General features: G+C 43.1%; 2 protein-coding genes across 2 annotated transcripts in view; both read left to right on the top strand.

Moving 5' to 3' along the window:
• The first annotated feature begins 1,785 nt into the window (after positions 1 to 1,785).
• ccnf (cyclin F) lies at positions 1,786 to 13,416 on the top strand. Its single transcript, XM_079281076.1, has 17 exons — positions 1,786 to 1,874; positions 2,674 to 2,825; positions 2,945 to 3,051; positions 3,144 to 3,211; positions 3,333 to 3,529; positions 3,889 to 3,942; positions 4,311 to 4,415; positions 4,651 to 4,728; positions 5,206 to 5,360; positions 6,111 to 6,275; positions 6,508 to 6,631; positions 8,544 to 8,724; positions 8,851 to 8,938; positions 9,827 to 9,926; positions 10,053 to 10,186; positions 10,994 to 11,172; positions 11,498 to 13,416. Exons 1-17 carry the CDS (start codon positions 1,862 to 1,864, stop codon positions 11,941 to 11,943), a joined length of 2,346 nt encoding a protein of 781 aa, XP_079137202.1. The 5' UTR covers positions 1,786 to 1,861; the 3' UTR covers positions 11,944 to 13,416.
• A 1,507-nt stretch (positions 13,417 to 14,923) lies between these two features.
• Positions 14,924 to 15,191, top strand: part of abca3b (ATP-binding cassette, sub-family A (ABC1), member 3b) — a gene marked incomplete at its 3' end in the record, with an annotated part of 43,668 nt that continues 43,400 nt past the window's right edge. The window contains exon 1 of the mRNA XM_079281724.1: positions 14,924 to 15,064. The remainder of the gene's footprint in view (positions 15,065 to 15,191) is intronic.

Here is a 15,191-nt window from a genome sequence, read left to right as displayed (position 1 = left end):
ATTGCCAAACAAACAAAAATATATTTCAAAGTGTTTTTCTACCCCCCCCCCCCCTTCCTGTGGGAGGCGGCAGCTTTACAACAACACATTTTCAGAGAAATTATGCTGTAAATAATGATTGCTCAGGGAACATAATTGTAGACTTGGACCCACAGTTTGTGAGCACATTGTGCATTGTTTTATTGCGATAATTGTTTTCAATTTAGGCTGAAAGCACCAACCGATCGCTTTCCCCTAGCCATTACTGGTCACTTTGTTTTACTGAGAAAATGGTTGGGGTTTCTATGGGAACAGTAACTGCATCCAATTGACGATGCCACAGCCTCTGCCCCGTCTGAGGTCACTCACAAGATAATTGAATTGTACAACACTTCCAGTAGATGCAGCAAGAATGACAAGCCTCAATGAATACAGAGATAATTTGAAGACGTGTGCTTTCTTTGTTCGCCATCACACACAGGCTGCAGTTCACATTTATAGGAGAACACGAAGAATTGTATTAATTAAAGGGCTTGCCAGGCTGTGAAATATATATATATATATATATATATATATATATATATATATATATATATATATATATATATATATATATATATATATATATATATATATATATATATATATGTATATATATATGTATATATGTATATATATATGTATATATATATATATATATATATATATATATATATATATATATATATATATATATATATATATATATATATATATATATATAAATATTGTTTGTTTTAAACATACAACACATTTTCTTCTACTCTTTTTAAAGACATCCATTCAGTGATAGGTCATATTGAACTAAAGCTGTTTAAGGTGATGATGAGATTGGATGAGCTGCAGATCAATAGTGAGCCTGAAAGGAACAAATGATTACTGCTGGCAGTGTACTCTGCTCTGTTATTACCCTCTTCAAAAGACCAGCAAGAGGACACTATTCAGCCAAAGTCTGTTCCCAATGGGGATCCAACACAATGGTTTTAATCATCCTGTCATTTCTGCAATTTCCTCAAAGGCAGCTGCATCAGAGTCCAAACCAATCTGTGGCTCTTCTTTTGAAATCTCTGCTCTGTCATATACTGATACATTTTAAGTGTGTGTGTGTGTGTGTGTGTGTGTGAGATGTGCGAAAGAGCAAGGTGACCGACAATATGATTTCCTATTGTGCTGCATTACAGGAACACATCAATAATCATATTTGCTGTTTTGGTATTGCCACAATAAAAAGGCATCTCTGGATTTTTTCGACGCTGTCCCTTTAAACGGGGTACCTTTAAACTGCATTTCCTGTTTAACTACATTTCCCACAATCTACAATAAATAGGCGGGTCTGTAGACGGTCTTCATAATCAGGTCAACCAATCACATACATTCACCGAGCGCGTAGTTCGAAATGGCGTTACGTTGTCCAATGATCTTGGAATATTGTTCAGTTTATAAAATATGGCCAATCGGTACTACCGATCTTGGCGCTAGGCCAATCAGAGGGCTACTTTGCGGTAGATGGGCGTCACCAGGTCTGACCAATCAGATTGAATCTTGCGTTTAAACGGTGAACGCGGGCGGTGCTAGAGTAGCTTTGGGGGCGGGTCCAACCAAGTGAGGACTCGTGCTTGAATTTGAATTCAGAACAGCTAACAACTTGTTAAGATTTTAGCCAACTACTACAGCACACCAGAGGCAGTGAGCAGTGGTGTAACACTGTAACTGTTGAAATATTATGTACGTCTTATTTGTGTGTAATAACTAACTAGTATCACCGTAACGTTTGAATCGCCGCTCAGTGCTGTAACATTAGCTACAGAGGCATCGCTGTTTGAGGAGGGAGACTGCACTTGCAATGAAAGCGGGCGGTAAGTAGCTTAAGTCCACTTCAACTAACTCTTACTACAAGAAATACGGGCATGACGTAATGTAAAGCGAGTGTTTGTGAACGTGCGTTTAATTCTCGCAATTTGGACAGAGTTAGCACTGGTTATTACCTCCTAGCCAACTCAAACGTTAACCCGGGGTAACATTAGCCATGGGTACCTTCTGTAAGAAACTAGTTTCAAATGGCTTGATGCTGGCAATATGTGTGTCCCTCCTGGCACTGTAAACTGTGCGAATTAAAAAAAGCAATAAAATAACTCATTTTAAACTTGGTAGTCGTGACCTAACGTTAGTTGCATTTGAAGCACAGGAGGGAAATTTGGGCGCTCACTTGGTTTGACTTCAGTCAGACGCTCGGCTCGCCGTCGTTAGAAGGCTGTTAATGCTTACAACACTTTATTAATACGATGTTATAAGCTTGTTATGATACGTTTTAGGCAAGTATCCTTCCAGGAATTTAAACATGTGGGCATTCAAACAGAGAGTTTGAAGATGCCTTACGTTAGGCTTTTTATTTTTAATGTGGAGCCATAACTTTCATCGTGGTGTGTGTCTGACTATCAGCTACTGGCCTTAAAATTAAGTACAAATATTGATCTGACATTTATGTGAGAATGAGTTTGTGGGCCTTGCACTGAGATGTGAAATGCATTTGGATGATTGTGTGTGTTTGTGCACTTCAAATGTCAAAACACGATATTGCTTCTCGCACCCATGCCAAAGTATTGGAAACTTGTTATTGAAGTGTCTAACTTTTAACTACCCTTTTCTTTTCCTTAGTCCACTGCCGTTGTTCAAAATGCTACACTATCCCGGCTCGGAAGCGCGTGCGTAAGCGAACCCCAGCCCTCACGTTGCTGTCTCTACCTGAGGAGGTCCTCCTCTGTGTGCTCCAGTGCCTCTCCGCTGAGGACCTGCTGTCTGTCAGAGCCGTGAGTAAACACTGTACACACTGTAACGCTACTACCCGACCTCTAGCGTGTGTGTGTGTGTGTGTGTGTGTGTGCGCCGCTTCACCTCACGTTTGGTGATTATCTTGACCTCTACACAGGTTCACTCCCAGCTGCGGGACATTGTTGACAACCACTCCAGTGTATGGGCCCGGGTCAGTTTCAGGGACACGTGGCCAACCCCCAAAACCTTATGGCTGTTTGAGAGGTACACTCACTTCTGTCAAATACAACAACAAAAAGCACCTGAAAAACAGATGTATTTATTCTCTTCTGCTGAAACATCTTATCTTCTTTCAGAGCTGCTGATAAAGGGAATTTTGAAGCTGCTGTAAAGCTAGGGATTGCTTATTTGTACAACGAAGGACGTAAGTTATTAAGCACTACACAACAAGAGCATTACATTAAGGCCAAAATTAAACTGGGACATGAAACCCTCTTGACGATTTCCACAGCGCCTCACTCTTGTGCCTTGTTTCTCTCCACCAGCGTTGTTGAGCGATGAGGGGCGCGCCGACGTCTGCGGCCGCAAGGCCTCCCACTTCTTCAGCCTGGCCGAGAGCCTGCGCTCTCCCACGACTGATCCCTTCATCTGGGTGTTTATTCGCCCGCCGTGGTCGCCCACCGGCAGCTGCTGCAAGGCCGTGGTGTTTGACCGTCTCAAGGCTGAGTGTGACAACAACGTGGTAGGTTTGGCTGTTCCCGTTTAAGAGGATGGAGGATGAAGCGGCATTCATTTTTTTAGCAATAATAATGTTCTTAAATTGTCCTTTTCTCTTCTTTTATGCAAATATGAGGTCAGACAATATGATGAGCGTCAATGCTTTTATCTTGACACCACCAAATAAAGCTCTGAACAAGGCTGATCTTTTATTGCTCAGTGGAGATGCTGCCATGGCTTAAATTAACATCGCATTCACGACTCCATAATAATTTCACAATATCGGAGAAGTGTAGAGCAGAATGCACAGTGTTTATAAAGTAGATCATTCAAATTATATCAAGTACGTGTTCATTCATTGATTCATTTTTCTCTGATCCACAGGAGAAGAGAGGACCCTTGTTGCACTGTTTGGCCCGAGTTTTGCAGCTGTTTGAAGTGAGTGTAACAGTGAGACCATATCTGTTTGTGTGAGGCGTATCGCTCACAGGGGTTTGTTCGACTAGTTATTAACGGCACAGGTGGGGCAGTTGTTTTCCCGCTTCTTTCGTATCACACCGCGGTTGCAAACGTCCGTGTTGATTGTTCTTACTTGCGGCCCCGGTGTGCTTTGTTCTTTAGATAGTATGAAAAATGACTTCACATCACTTCCATTGAACTCTGGTTGGTTTTATTCGGTATCGTGTCACACAAGCATTAATGCGTCGACGAGACGATGTTTGACCGTTTTGTTAGCATCTAAGAACAGAACCCTTTGTTTAGTGAGGTCTTTCACTCACATCTGGAACCGTGTCACCGTTTTCCAGGGCGATGAGAGACGCTCGGAGGCCGTTTCTATGTTGGAGGAGTCGTCGCAGGCTGGCTGTCTTCAGAGCTCCTACATGCTGTGGGAGCACAACCGGAAAGCAGCGGTGAGTGAGAATCTCTATTTAGTTTTCTAATCCGTTAAACTTGAACCTTATTGACCTTATTTATTTAGCCTACTGTATACTTTCTCCATGTCAAGACTTCATACATGCATTAAATCGATTAAAAGACTAACAACAAAACACTGTTTTTAGTGATTTAGTCAAGTATATTCATTGAGAAATGAGGTCAAACAAGAGATATATGTGTGTGTTTTTTTAATATATATCTTAATTTCAGGTGGGCGATCCAGGCAGGTACCTCCAGTGTATCCGAACCCTCAGGGACTATGCTGGCAAAGGATGCTGGGAGGCACAGGTGTGTGTGTGTGTGTGTGTGTGTGTGTGTGATTGAAGACAGAATTACCAGTACATTGATGCAGCAGTCGATTTAATGTCTTCTGGTGTCTTGTGCTGTCCTTCTTTGTATTTATTTGCCCTCGGTGGTTCACTGTAATGATGCAAAAGACACTGATGTGTTTTCTCTTTTGCCGGCTTTTCATCCGTCATGTTTTTGTTTCATTTCTCTATCATTTCCCACTCCTCTCTGTCCAGAGTTGTTAGTTCTTCTTATTGAAGCATATCTGGCAGTGTCCAGAGATCACCTTTTCGAAGCTTTTGCCCAAGCTGCTCCATCAAATTTGACTCATCCCAATCACAAACCCTGTAATCACAGCAGCAGACTATTGCAGTACTCTGCCTCATTGTTTACAGCGTGATCAACTTCAACAAGCTGTCGAGCCATTTACAGCCGTTCTGAGACATTTGGTGAACGGATGATGTTGTCTTTCCTCAGCTCTCCTTGGCTAAAGTGTGCAGCGGTGGGAATCCGCTGGGTCTGGAGTCAAAGGCCTGCTCTGACCTGGTGGCTCAGCTCTTCGGTTCCTCTCACCCGGCATCACGACACTGCGCTCAGGGCATCCTGAGGCAAGGCATCAAGGACACCATGAGGTACACAGGTCGTGATATCACTGGCATGATCACAGATCGTTGTTGTATTATTATCTGTCTAGACAATTGGTCCTGTTAGTCATTGCGATGACTCACTGTGTTCTGATCGTCTTTGCTTTCTTTAATGACATTACTGAAGAGTAGATGTAACGGAACACCAGCACGAGTGGCTTCTCAGAGAATAAAGTCAAAATTTTACGATCAGATAATGTCCGCTAGTTTAGGGCCTCCACAAGCCAGTCCACCAGTAAAGATATATATCTATATCTATATATAGACCCATTATGACCCATCTTTGTGTGAAAGGGCTGTGCACACCTCACATATGAAAATAGATAGAAGACAGGCCTACTAGCCTGACACGCAGGCTACATTAGAAGCATAACATACGCGGATGGTTTGCTGAGCGTCTGCTGCAACACTACGCTTCCGCTATAATCAACTGGCTGCAGCAGGCAGGCGAGCAGGGGGTCAGTTGTGCAGATGCTCAAGGGAGATCCGCTCCACAAACGTAAAAATACGCCGTCTTGTATTTATATTTGTACGTTATCTGCACAGAGATGGGTCATAAAATGTCTATTTTTTTTATTCTTTATTAAACTACCAATAAAAAGGAAATGACATAATGACTGACGATGAGAATATTGGCAATTTGTTGGCATTCATTGTGCCAGAACCAGTGAAAGACTTCAATCTTTTGCCTCTTGTTACACTGTCAGTTCTTCAATTTGTGCTGGTCTGCCTGTCCAGGTACATCCTGGTGGACTGGCTCGTGGAGGTGACCACCATGAAGGATTTCTCCAGCCTGACGCTGCACGTGACCGTGGGTTGTGTGGACCGCTACCTGGCTCTGCGCTCTGTCCCCAAGGCTCGCCTCCAGTTATTGGGAATCGCCTGCATGGTAGTTTGTACGCGGTGAGAATGCACACATGCCTTTTTATTCTGAAATGTTTATTTATTTCACTTTTAATGAAACGGTTGTAAAACAGTTTCAAGGGTTTATGTTTTTAGGCTCTTTTGGGAAGTTAGAAATATTTTAGGTCAAATTTAAGGATCCTTTATTATTATTATTTTTGGGAATAAATACAATTTTAGTTGTAGATTAAAATCCATCTTTTTTTAAACATTTGGTTGTTTTTGTTTTCAGCTATATCAGTAAAGAAATCCTGACCATACGTGAAGCCGTCTGGCTCACAGACAACACCTACAAATATGAGGACCTGGTTCGAATGATGGGGGAGGTCGTCTCTGTGCTGGAGGGAAGGATCAGGGTGAGTACAACCAATGTCCTCGTAGAATGTAGAGCAGGGGTTCTTAACCTTTTTGACCTCGGGGCCCAACTTTTCAAGTACAAAGTGTCCCGGGGCCCATTCAAATATTAACACTGTATTGGTTTCACTATTTGATCTCACATGGTTTGATTTGTATTCAATAACTATATTAAATCCACTTACAGTTTAACAAGCAAAACCCTTGTCAAATAAATGAGTTGATACAATGTGATGATCACAAAGACATTTATTCATCATGTGTATGTAAATACACATGATAAACACCTGCATGGTAAATACCTGCATACACAACAAGAAGCCCAACAGGCTTTCCCAGGAGCGTTGGATGTTTCGTCGCGAAGTGTCGCTTTATTTTTGAAGGCTTTAAATAAAACCAAATAAAATGTGTCTGGAGCCGCAAAAGCTATTTGATATCACATTTTATAAAGTTGTATATATAGTTATATTATACATACAAAAACTATAGTTTGTTGTATTTATGAAAATATAGAACAAGACTGAAGACAATTCCTGACATTTTATTGCAATTTTACCTGACATAACAATATCAACCTCTTATGAAGAGGAGAGTTTTCTGCAGCAGCTGAGGAATCGCTCTTTGTCGCTCATCTCCAGCGTGACACTTCAGCACACGCTATGTGCTTGTTGTGGAAGCATACAGTAAGCCAGCATCGTTGGCACTGAAAGCAAATGAAGACGTCCACGCAGAGTTAAACTCTATTTTCCTCCGTGACTTTTATTTTTTTGGATTTGTCCATTGATAGTTTACAGAGGACGGGGGTCTGAAAATCATGATTAGCCGTTCGCGGGATAAAAGAGCTCGACAGGGGTAGAGGATTTGACTGCCTGTGGGAATAATTAACATATAATATTCTGTTCATTCTTGCTTATGAATTATATTCTCTCTGAACATGTTTCTCTTTTTGGAGAACGTCATGCGAGAAATCTTCTTCGATCGGCGCAATTTCCCTGCTCTTCTTTCTATTTCCTCGTCTCTCCCCCGTGTGTCACGGTGTGCGTAAACCTCGCTCGAGTCAGGAAACTCATATTGAGCTGCATCACGTGATGTGATTTACAATGCATTGGTCGGTGTGTTTCCTGCACCGCCGAACAAGTGCCGTAACGGCTGAATGAGACGCGCCGGTTAAAGTTTAAACTCGGTGCCTAATATATATAATTCCGAATTATCTATCGGATTTAGGTCCTGGGACCGGATCCGGTACGCCAGTTGGGGACCCCTGATGTAGACTCAGGGAGCCATAACAGAGGGGCTGAAGAGCCGCAGGTTGCAGACCCCTGGGCTAGCGGCCAGCTGAGTGTCTTCTTCTGTATATTGGAGCTTGTTAAAGAACTGACTGATGCATTACCGCCACCAGGTGGTGGGAAGCTATATTGTAACTGAGCGTCTCATGGGTAACAGTAATATCTCTGGTCTCTTCAATTGATAACCTATGCGGTCCCGTGGCCCACAGGTGCAAAACTGAAAGTTTTTTGCGGCCCTCTAGGTGGCGCTCGCGGCCCACTGGTTAAGAATCACTGATGTAGAGGAAAGAAGACCCCGAAGAGTCGACGTTTCCATCTTATGAGCTTGATTCAACCGACAATCTCAGTCCAATCTTCACAGTAGCGGAAAAACGTGGTCATGAAACAAAGCGTACTTCTCACAATTAACAGCAACAAACTATTTTTTTTTTTTTTTTACTACTTTCCATAGATACATAAAGATTAAACTAAGGGGTGTCAATGGCCCCAAAAAAACATGACTCGACAATAAGCAAGACGTGAACAACTAGATTCGACGATGTGAATTCTTAGTGCCGATTAAAAGATGTTAAGAACTGAATTTGAACCTTTTGAATATAAAGAGTGGTTTCATGCACTTCCCCCTCAGAGCCCCACGCTGCTGGACTACGGTGAGGTGCTGCTGTCGCTGCTCCCTCTGGAGAGGCGGACCACTCACCTCTTCAGCTACGTCTGCGAGCTGTCGCTGCTCTACTCCGCTCTCGCCTCGCCACCGCCCTCCAAACTGGCCTGCGCTGCACTGCTGCTTACACGAGCGCTACATCACTATGGTAATAACGCACACACACACACACACACACACAACACGCATGTTTGACAAGCACCGTATCACCCGTTAAACACAGACGCGTAGTTAAGTTTACGTTGACTTATGTCTGCTGCCTCCATCTCTGCAGCTCCCGTCTGGCCCAGCCAGTTAGTCGACTACACCGGCTTCTCCAAGGAGACCCTGGCCTCCCTGTCTGTGCTGCTGTATGTCAAGTGGTAAGTGTCCCCACTTCTCTCCTCCTCCTCCCGCTCTGTCACCCAGTCTGTCGAGTCACATTCAGCACACGCAGGTCTATTTTTTCTGGTTCCTTTGTTCGGCCCTAGTGATGTGGTGTTATCATGGCCAGGATAGACATTGTATACATTCTAAAAAGGCACTTAATACACTTCATCTGTTGTTAGCAGGGTGAGTCTCTCCTCAAATCTATGAAGCAAAAGAAACTTAAATTAACCCAGAAGCTAGTTGCCATTGTTGCCATGGAAAGTTGTTATGTGGACTTTGTATTTTGCATTTTATGTGTCATTTACTTCACAACAGAGAACAGGAAGATGATGCTAATGGGCTAGAAGTATTAATAATACAACTGAAAAAGCGTACACGGTGGTTCACAAAACCTTTTCTCTCGTGAGCCTTTAAACACACTATATATTTTACTCTGAGCTACAGGAAATGCCATTAGAAACCTTTCAGTCCAGTTTCAGATTGTTACTGTACCTTCATACTGCTTTCCTCCATGGACTGGTGATTTGTACACTGTTGTCAGCATGCTCACCGTGATTAGATGTAAGAATTTTTATAATTAAGGTATTGAAGGCCCGAGAGAGCTGCAGAGTCATAAGAGACAGTGTGGGTGTGTGTGCGTGCGTGCGTGCGTGCGTGTGTGTGGGTGTGTGAGAGAGAGAGACCATCAGTGAATCACCAACTGAGTCACACAAGCGTGCCTCAGGGTGAGTCACTTTGATAGGTGAGCGTCGTATCGACAAACTGTAATTTTCAAATGGACAAATAATGAGATTTGTCCCCAAGAGCTGATTATAAAGATGCAGCAAAGCAAAGTGCATGAGACTCACTCATCCCCCCCTCCCTCTCTCTCGGCTCCTCAGTTTCAGTGACGACGTTCCCAAAGATTACAGGCACGTGTCTCTCACTGGTGTTAAGCAACGGTTTGAAGATGAAGCCTTCCAGCACATCAGCAAAGAAAAGGTACTTTATTTATTGCCAGTATAGGAACACAACACACACGTTTTTTTTTTAAATTGTAGCACAGCGTGTGTCTCTCAATGGTTGTCTGAAACGGGTTTATTGATATAACTTCATGGCTTCCACAAGGTGATGGATTTCAAAGAGCTGTGTCAGATCTTGGAGATTCCCGAGGTGGAGCCTGAGATGGAGCCTCCCAGTCCCACGGGTCAACCAGCGGACATCCACACCTTCCTCGCCTCTCCGTCCAGCACCAACAAGAGGTAAACCAGTGAGCAACACACCGAGTCCCCATCACAACACACTGGGGCCAGAAAAAACAGCCACGAGAAACACTTAAATATAGATCAAATATATTGATGCATATATTGTGCGTTACTGTGAACGCTTGCACATTCTTGCACAATGCAGTATAGCCCGCTGGCCCCTAGACATCCTTCTGTTTCTTCATTAAGTAGTCGTCCTGTGAGAAATCTCACACTTGCTTCGCTTGCATTGCTCTCTAATGGCACCGGGCCATTGGGCCACTGTTGCTTTTAATCCCATTGTTTTATGTTGTCCAATATGTTCACTAACTTATATTTCGACACTTTTGTTACTTTAGTTTGCACTCTCTTTTTACAGTCAGGGACTGGCCTGCAGAACAAAAAACCAAGAATCCCACAAAGGCACCACTTTAAATCTTGTGTTTACTTGACATGTGCTCATAAGTTTCTTGGAAATAAGTCATTCGGCATGAAAGAAGTGTACAAAAACCGACGAAAGAGATCTTAGTGGAGTCGACTGAGACTAAAACCACTGATTAGCCGACAAAGAGGCGGCGGCCCTATTACATACTGTAGCCCCCAGGTTTACAACGCATCCTTTAGTATTTAAGGCACCTGTGTGACAGGACGTGAGGAATTCAGTTTCTAGAAACAACTCCTCTCTCCCCATGCTCACTTGGCAGTTCTGATCACTGCCGAGGCTCCCGTACTCGGCAACAGACGGACTTGTTCAACGTTTATTTGTGCCATCTGTGAGATGCGCCGGTGACTCACTCTAACGCACTTTCTCCACTTCCTCCCTAGGAGACGCGATGATGCCATGCAGGCCCACAGAGCCGGCTTTGTGGCCACACCCACAGCGGAGCTGTCCAATCAGGAAGAGACGCTGCTCGGCGACATATTGGACTGGACTCTGGACACTTCCTCCTCCGGTTATGAGGGGGACCGGGAGGAGGAGAGCGAGGGAGAGAGAGACTGCAATTGTGAGTGTTGAGGAAAAAGAAGAGAGAGGGGCTGATGGGCACATTTATTTCCAGTTTCTCTGCAAAGCATATACATTAAGTACTCCATATATATGCATAGAGAGGAGAATAATGCACGAGTCATTCTCTCAGTACATTAAGCAACTCAAGAGGATGCGGCAGTTGAAAGCATAACAATCCAGCACATATATTTCGGCACATTATTCAGGCTTACCGTCGTGGACAAATAACGATGGTAGCTGTACAGTGTGTCAGGCTCTGTTTGTGTGAACGTAACCCAAAAATGATTCATTGTTTTAAACTCGGACACTTCTCTTTTTCACAGCCTCCATGATATCCATCAAACTGCACTCGCTGACCGACGCAGACGTGAGACTGGAGCACTGCAGAGCCTTGTCCAGCGACGAAGACAGCTTCTCTGAAGCGGAAAGGGAGGTGAGCAAGGACCGCAAAGACGAGGAGCCCCTCCCCTTCCCGACAGACCGCCACAGTTCAGGATACTCCTCCGTCCAGAGTGTTAGCCCCTCGTCCACGTGCTGCTCCGCCACCCTCATGCCGTGCACATTCAAGACCGTTACCACTTCCCCGGGCACCGCCTCCGCCGATGCCCAGCCGGGCTTCCGCCTTTTGGTGCCCATGCAGAGGCCCCGGGGCACCTCCACCAGACAAGTGAAGAGGAAGAACTCGGCAGCTCATAGCGGAGGTGAGGTGGAAAGAGAAGAGGAGGAAGGAGACGAGTATTCTGCCAATGCAGGGTTTCTGAGCCTATAGACTGGGGGGTTGCTCAGAGACCCCCCCCCCCCCCCCCCCCCTGCTCAGTTATGATCCGTCAGCACTTTTCTTCAGTTCTCAATGCTGTTACCTGTCAGCCCGCACTGAGCCGTCAATTGCCTGAAGATCAAGAGGCTTTCAAGTGAGGGACAACACATGAATGCGCAGGAAACTCGCCTTTCTATCACGTTTCATTTCATTTCCACGTTTACAGACACAATCACATACCTCCCATCAACCAAGCCGGTCCGCTCTGAAACCACTGGAACACGACTCGACTCTCTTCAGGAACCGTTCTGTTGTTCTACAGCCTTCTGCAACAACCGATCTCAGATCGGTGTAAAAGAAATGAAACCTCGCGGGCTCGTTTCGGAGGGGGGGGGAGAAAGTGTTCATTGTTCACATCATATTGTACTGAAATCTTAAACATAGCTGTCATGTTATTGTGATTGTTTTGGTTATCATAGTTATCTGATACGCACTGTACAAGACTACCTTGTAGTTGGTGAATGTCATCAATAGGTGACGGGAATGTCTCCATCTGAAGCCTAAAAAAATAATTATTGTATGAACTCATTTAGTTGAGTTTAGTCCTTTTTTAGTTCTACGTGTTTGCCAAAGGTACTGTTGTGGTGCCACTCACATTTTCAGGGTCATTACTTTCATAGAAACAGCTGTGAAATTACTTTTCTTTTAGTAGTCTGCGTCTTCTAGAGTGCATATATTTTCATCCATATTACCTGAGGAAGTTAAAGATAAAGTGTTCTCCGCATAGATTTAAATGTGCGGATATCTGCCCTACCAGTTTGATCCATATTACCTAAAAGACCTTTAGCGCACGAATCCCATCAGGAACAACATGTTGTTAAGATGTTAGCTGTTAAGGTGTGCTGATAATGTAACCAACCAAGAATCACCAGCTGGATAAGTGTCGTACAAACCGTAGCCTATCGTCCAGATGTGTTAGTGTGACCCAGTCATTAACTAATCAGCTCAAATGTAACACGGCACTCGATGCATCATGAAACTCTTTAACATGCTGTGAGTGATAAGTTGGACTTTAACCCACTTTTCCTCCCGTCGGAATTAGGTCAAGCACTTTTATCATCGCATTCAATGAAATGTAACAATTTCCCCGCTTGAACAATCAATACGTAAGTGTTTTTGGATGGATTTGCTTTGCCTTCCTGGAGTGAAAGGGAACTTCAGACACTAAAGGGACATGGTTTACCTGACGGGGTTTTGAAAGTCTGTGACTGACTGTAAATCCATTTTTAACTGTTATGCCCGGCTGGTTATAACCTGTTTTATAACCTATGTTTTAAAAATGTACATAGTACTATATGTATACATGGAGAAGGACGAAGGAACATGCCACTACTACTTGAAATTGTTTTCGCTTCATTCCAAAAAGGCAGTTCTCTTTGTGAAACTTGTGTTTTTCTAGAGTGCAGTGTTTTCTCTATCGACCTGTGATGTGAATATGTAATTTTGTATTGAGTTTAAATAAAATAAGCCATCATGCAAGTTTCCTTTCAGTGTTTCTAATTGTGTCACCACACAAACACACAATTTCATTTGTCATAAAATTCCTCTAAATTATTGTTCTGATTAGTTTTTTAAATTAGAATCTATTGCAATGGGCTTCATTGGTTTCCCTAACAAACTGCTTTTATTGGACTTAGTGAGAACTATCAGCAACATGAATACAAAATGTTTGTTTAAGTTGTGTTCAAGAGCCGTACCCAAGAAGTTCATGTCACAACCAAACCTCAACAAAATAATTTAAATGCTGCAGTTCTTTCAAGGGAATTCAAGAACAGCCTAAAAACTCAACAAAGCTAAATAACTATTGATGATATTAACTGTCTCAGAACTTTGTAACTTTCCCTTTAAGTAGAATCAGACTACATGGAAACTCCTAAGAAATTATATATCATTTTAGAAAAAAAGCATTACCTTTTTATTTTCCAATGGTGAAGGTCTAAATGCTGAAATTCTGGTGAAGAAATACTGAATCCTGTTGGGAATAGTGGGTCTAAAGATACTGGAATCAGCCTGTAAAACATAAACTCTCAGGTTGTTAAAACACATTTCCAGGTCAGGCCCTCCTTCCCCTGTTGTAGCTGTGGCCCTGCTATTAAAGTGCCACCGATTTTACTGGTAAAGTTCAGTTTACTTGTTATCAGGAGTACTTCTCACCCTTTTACGGCCAGTAGGGGGAAAGAAATTGTATAATGTCTTCTGCAGCTCTGGAGGACTTTTTCTAACATCTGAGAAAATAATCTAAAGACTTCAAAGCTGTGTTACAAACTGGAGGTGTGGAGTTTGAAAGATGAGGTCCTTAACCAAACAGGGACGCTCTAATTAAGAGATTGAATTGCACGAGGTAGCCATGCACTGTATTAGAGGTTAAGGGTATTAAATTAATTCAAATTAATTTTAATTATTGTCACATGAGCCTTGCTGGTCTAGACACACTGATTTACTTGCATAATGTAACTGGTTGAATACACTTACTACTGTTTGGCCTGTGTTTTTTTCTGGATATATGACCAACAATCAGAAACGTTTGGCCAGCCCAGCATGCACTGTAAACGTCAACGTATTATATAACAATAGAGAAAATGGTTGAAACAAAAAAGTAATAAAAAAATGACTACAACACAGTAAATGTCTGAAAAAACGCAGAAGGGCAAAACCACCACTCGTACTAAAATTGTAATAAAAATGTTTAAATTTAAAAAAAGATCCTACATTACATATTTATTGTTTTCTGTGCGCCCAGCTGTTGCGATCACGTGACACCTCTGCTCCACTGTGATCACGTGACCCGTATTTTTGCACGATGAATACATGGGCTAACGTTGATACAGTAGCTGGTGCAATGTCATCGCCTCGCTAGCAGGCAGCGAACTGGAGGGTGAGAAGCACCGGGCTTACTGACGTGCCGGGCTGCACTACTGCGACTCGGCGGTGTCGGTGAAGGAGGAACCCCCGCAGTGATGCGTTTCTCATCGGTTTGACACCAAAAAAAAAAAGGAGGAATTGTATTCACCTCGACAGGAAGAGGGGACCGCAGCTCGGGAAGTTCATGTGCCGAAACCTGCTTTGTTTAGAGGTAATTTTACACATTTATGTCTTAAAGCTGCTTCGGTGGGGACATTCGATGACGTATGGGGTGTCAAATGATACAATTTCGCGTTATATTTGGGAAATACCGAGCTTTGTTTCTCAGCTCCATCATT

The sequence above is a fragment of the Melanostigma gelatinosum genome, assembly GCF_949748355.1.
Source record: "Melanostigma gelatinosum genome assembly, chromosome: 13".
In the NCBI taxonomy this organism is placed as follows: domain Eukaryota; kingdom Metazoa; phylum Chordata; class Actinopteri; order Perciformes; family Zoarcidae; genus Melanostigma; species Melanostigma gelatinosum.
Note: the sequence above shows the minus strand (reverse complement) of the source record. Positions and strands in the feature narration are given on the sequence as shown.

What these genes read in the sequence shown, in the direction of transcription:
- ccnf (XM_079281076.1), top strand. An exon ending in CTGAGTGTGACAACAACGTG is followed by an intron (nt 3,530 to 3,888) that starts GTAGGTTTGGCT and finishes TCTGATCCACAG; the next exon opens with GAGAAGAGAGGACCCTTGTT. An exon ending in AGCACATCAGCAAAGAAAAG is followed by an intron (nt 9,927 to 10,052) that starts GTACTTTATTTA and finishes GGCTTCCACAAG; the next exon opens with GTGATGGATTTCAAAGAGCT.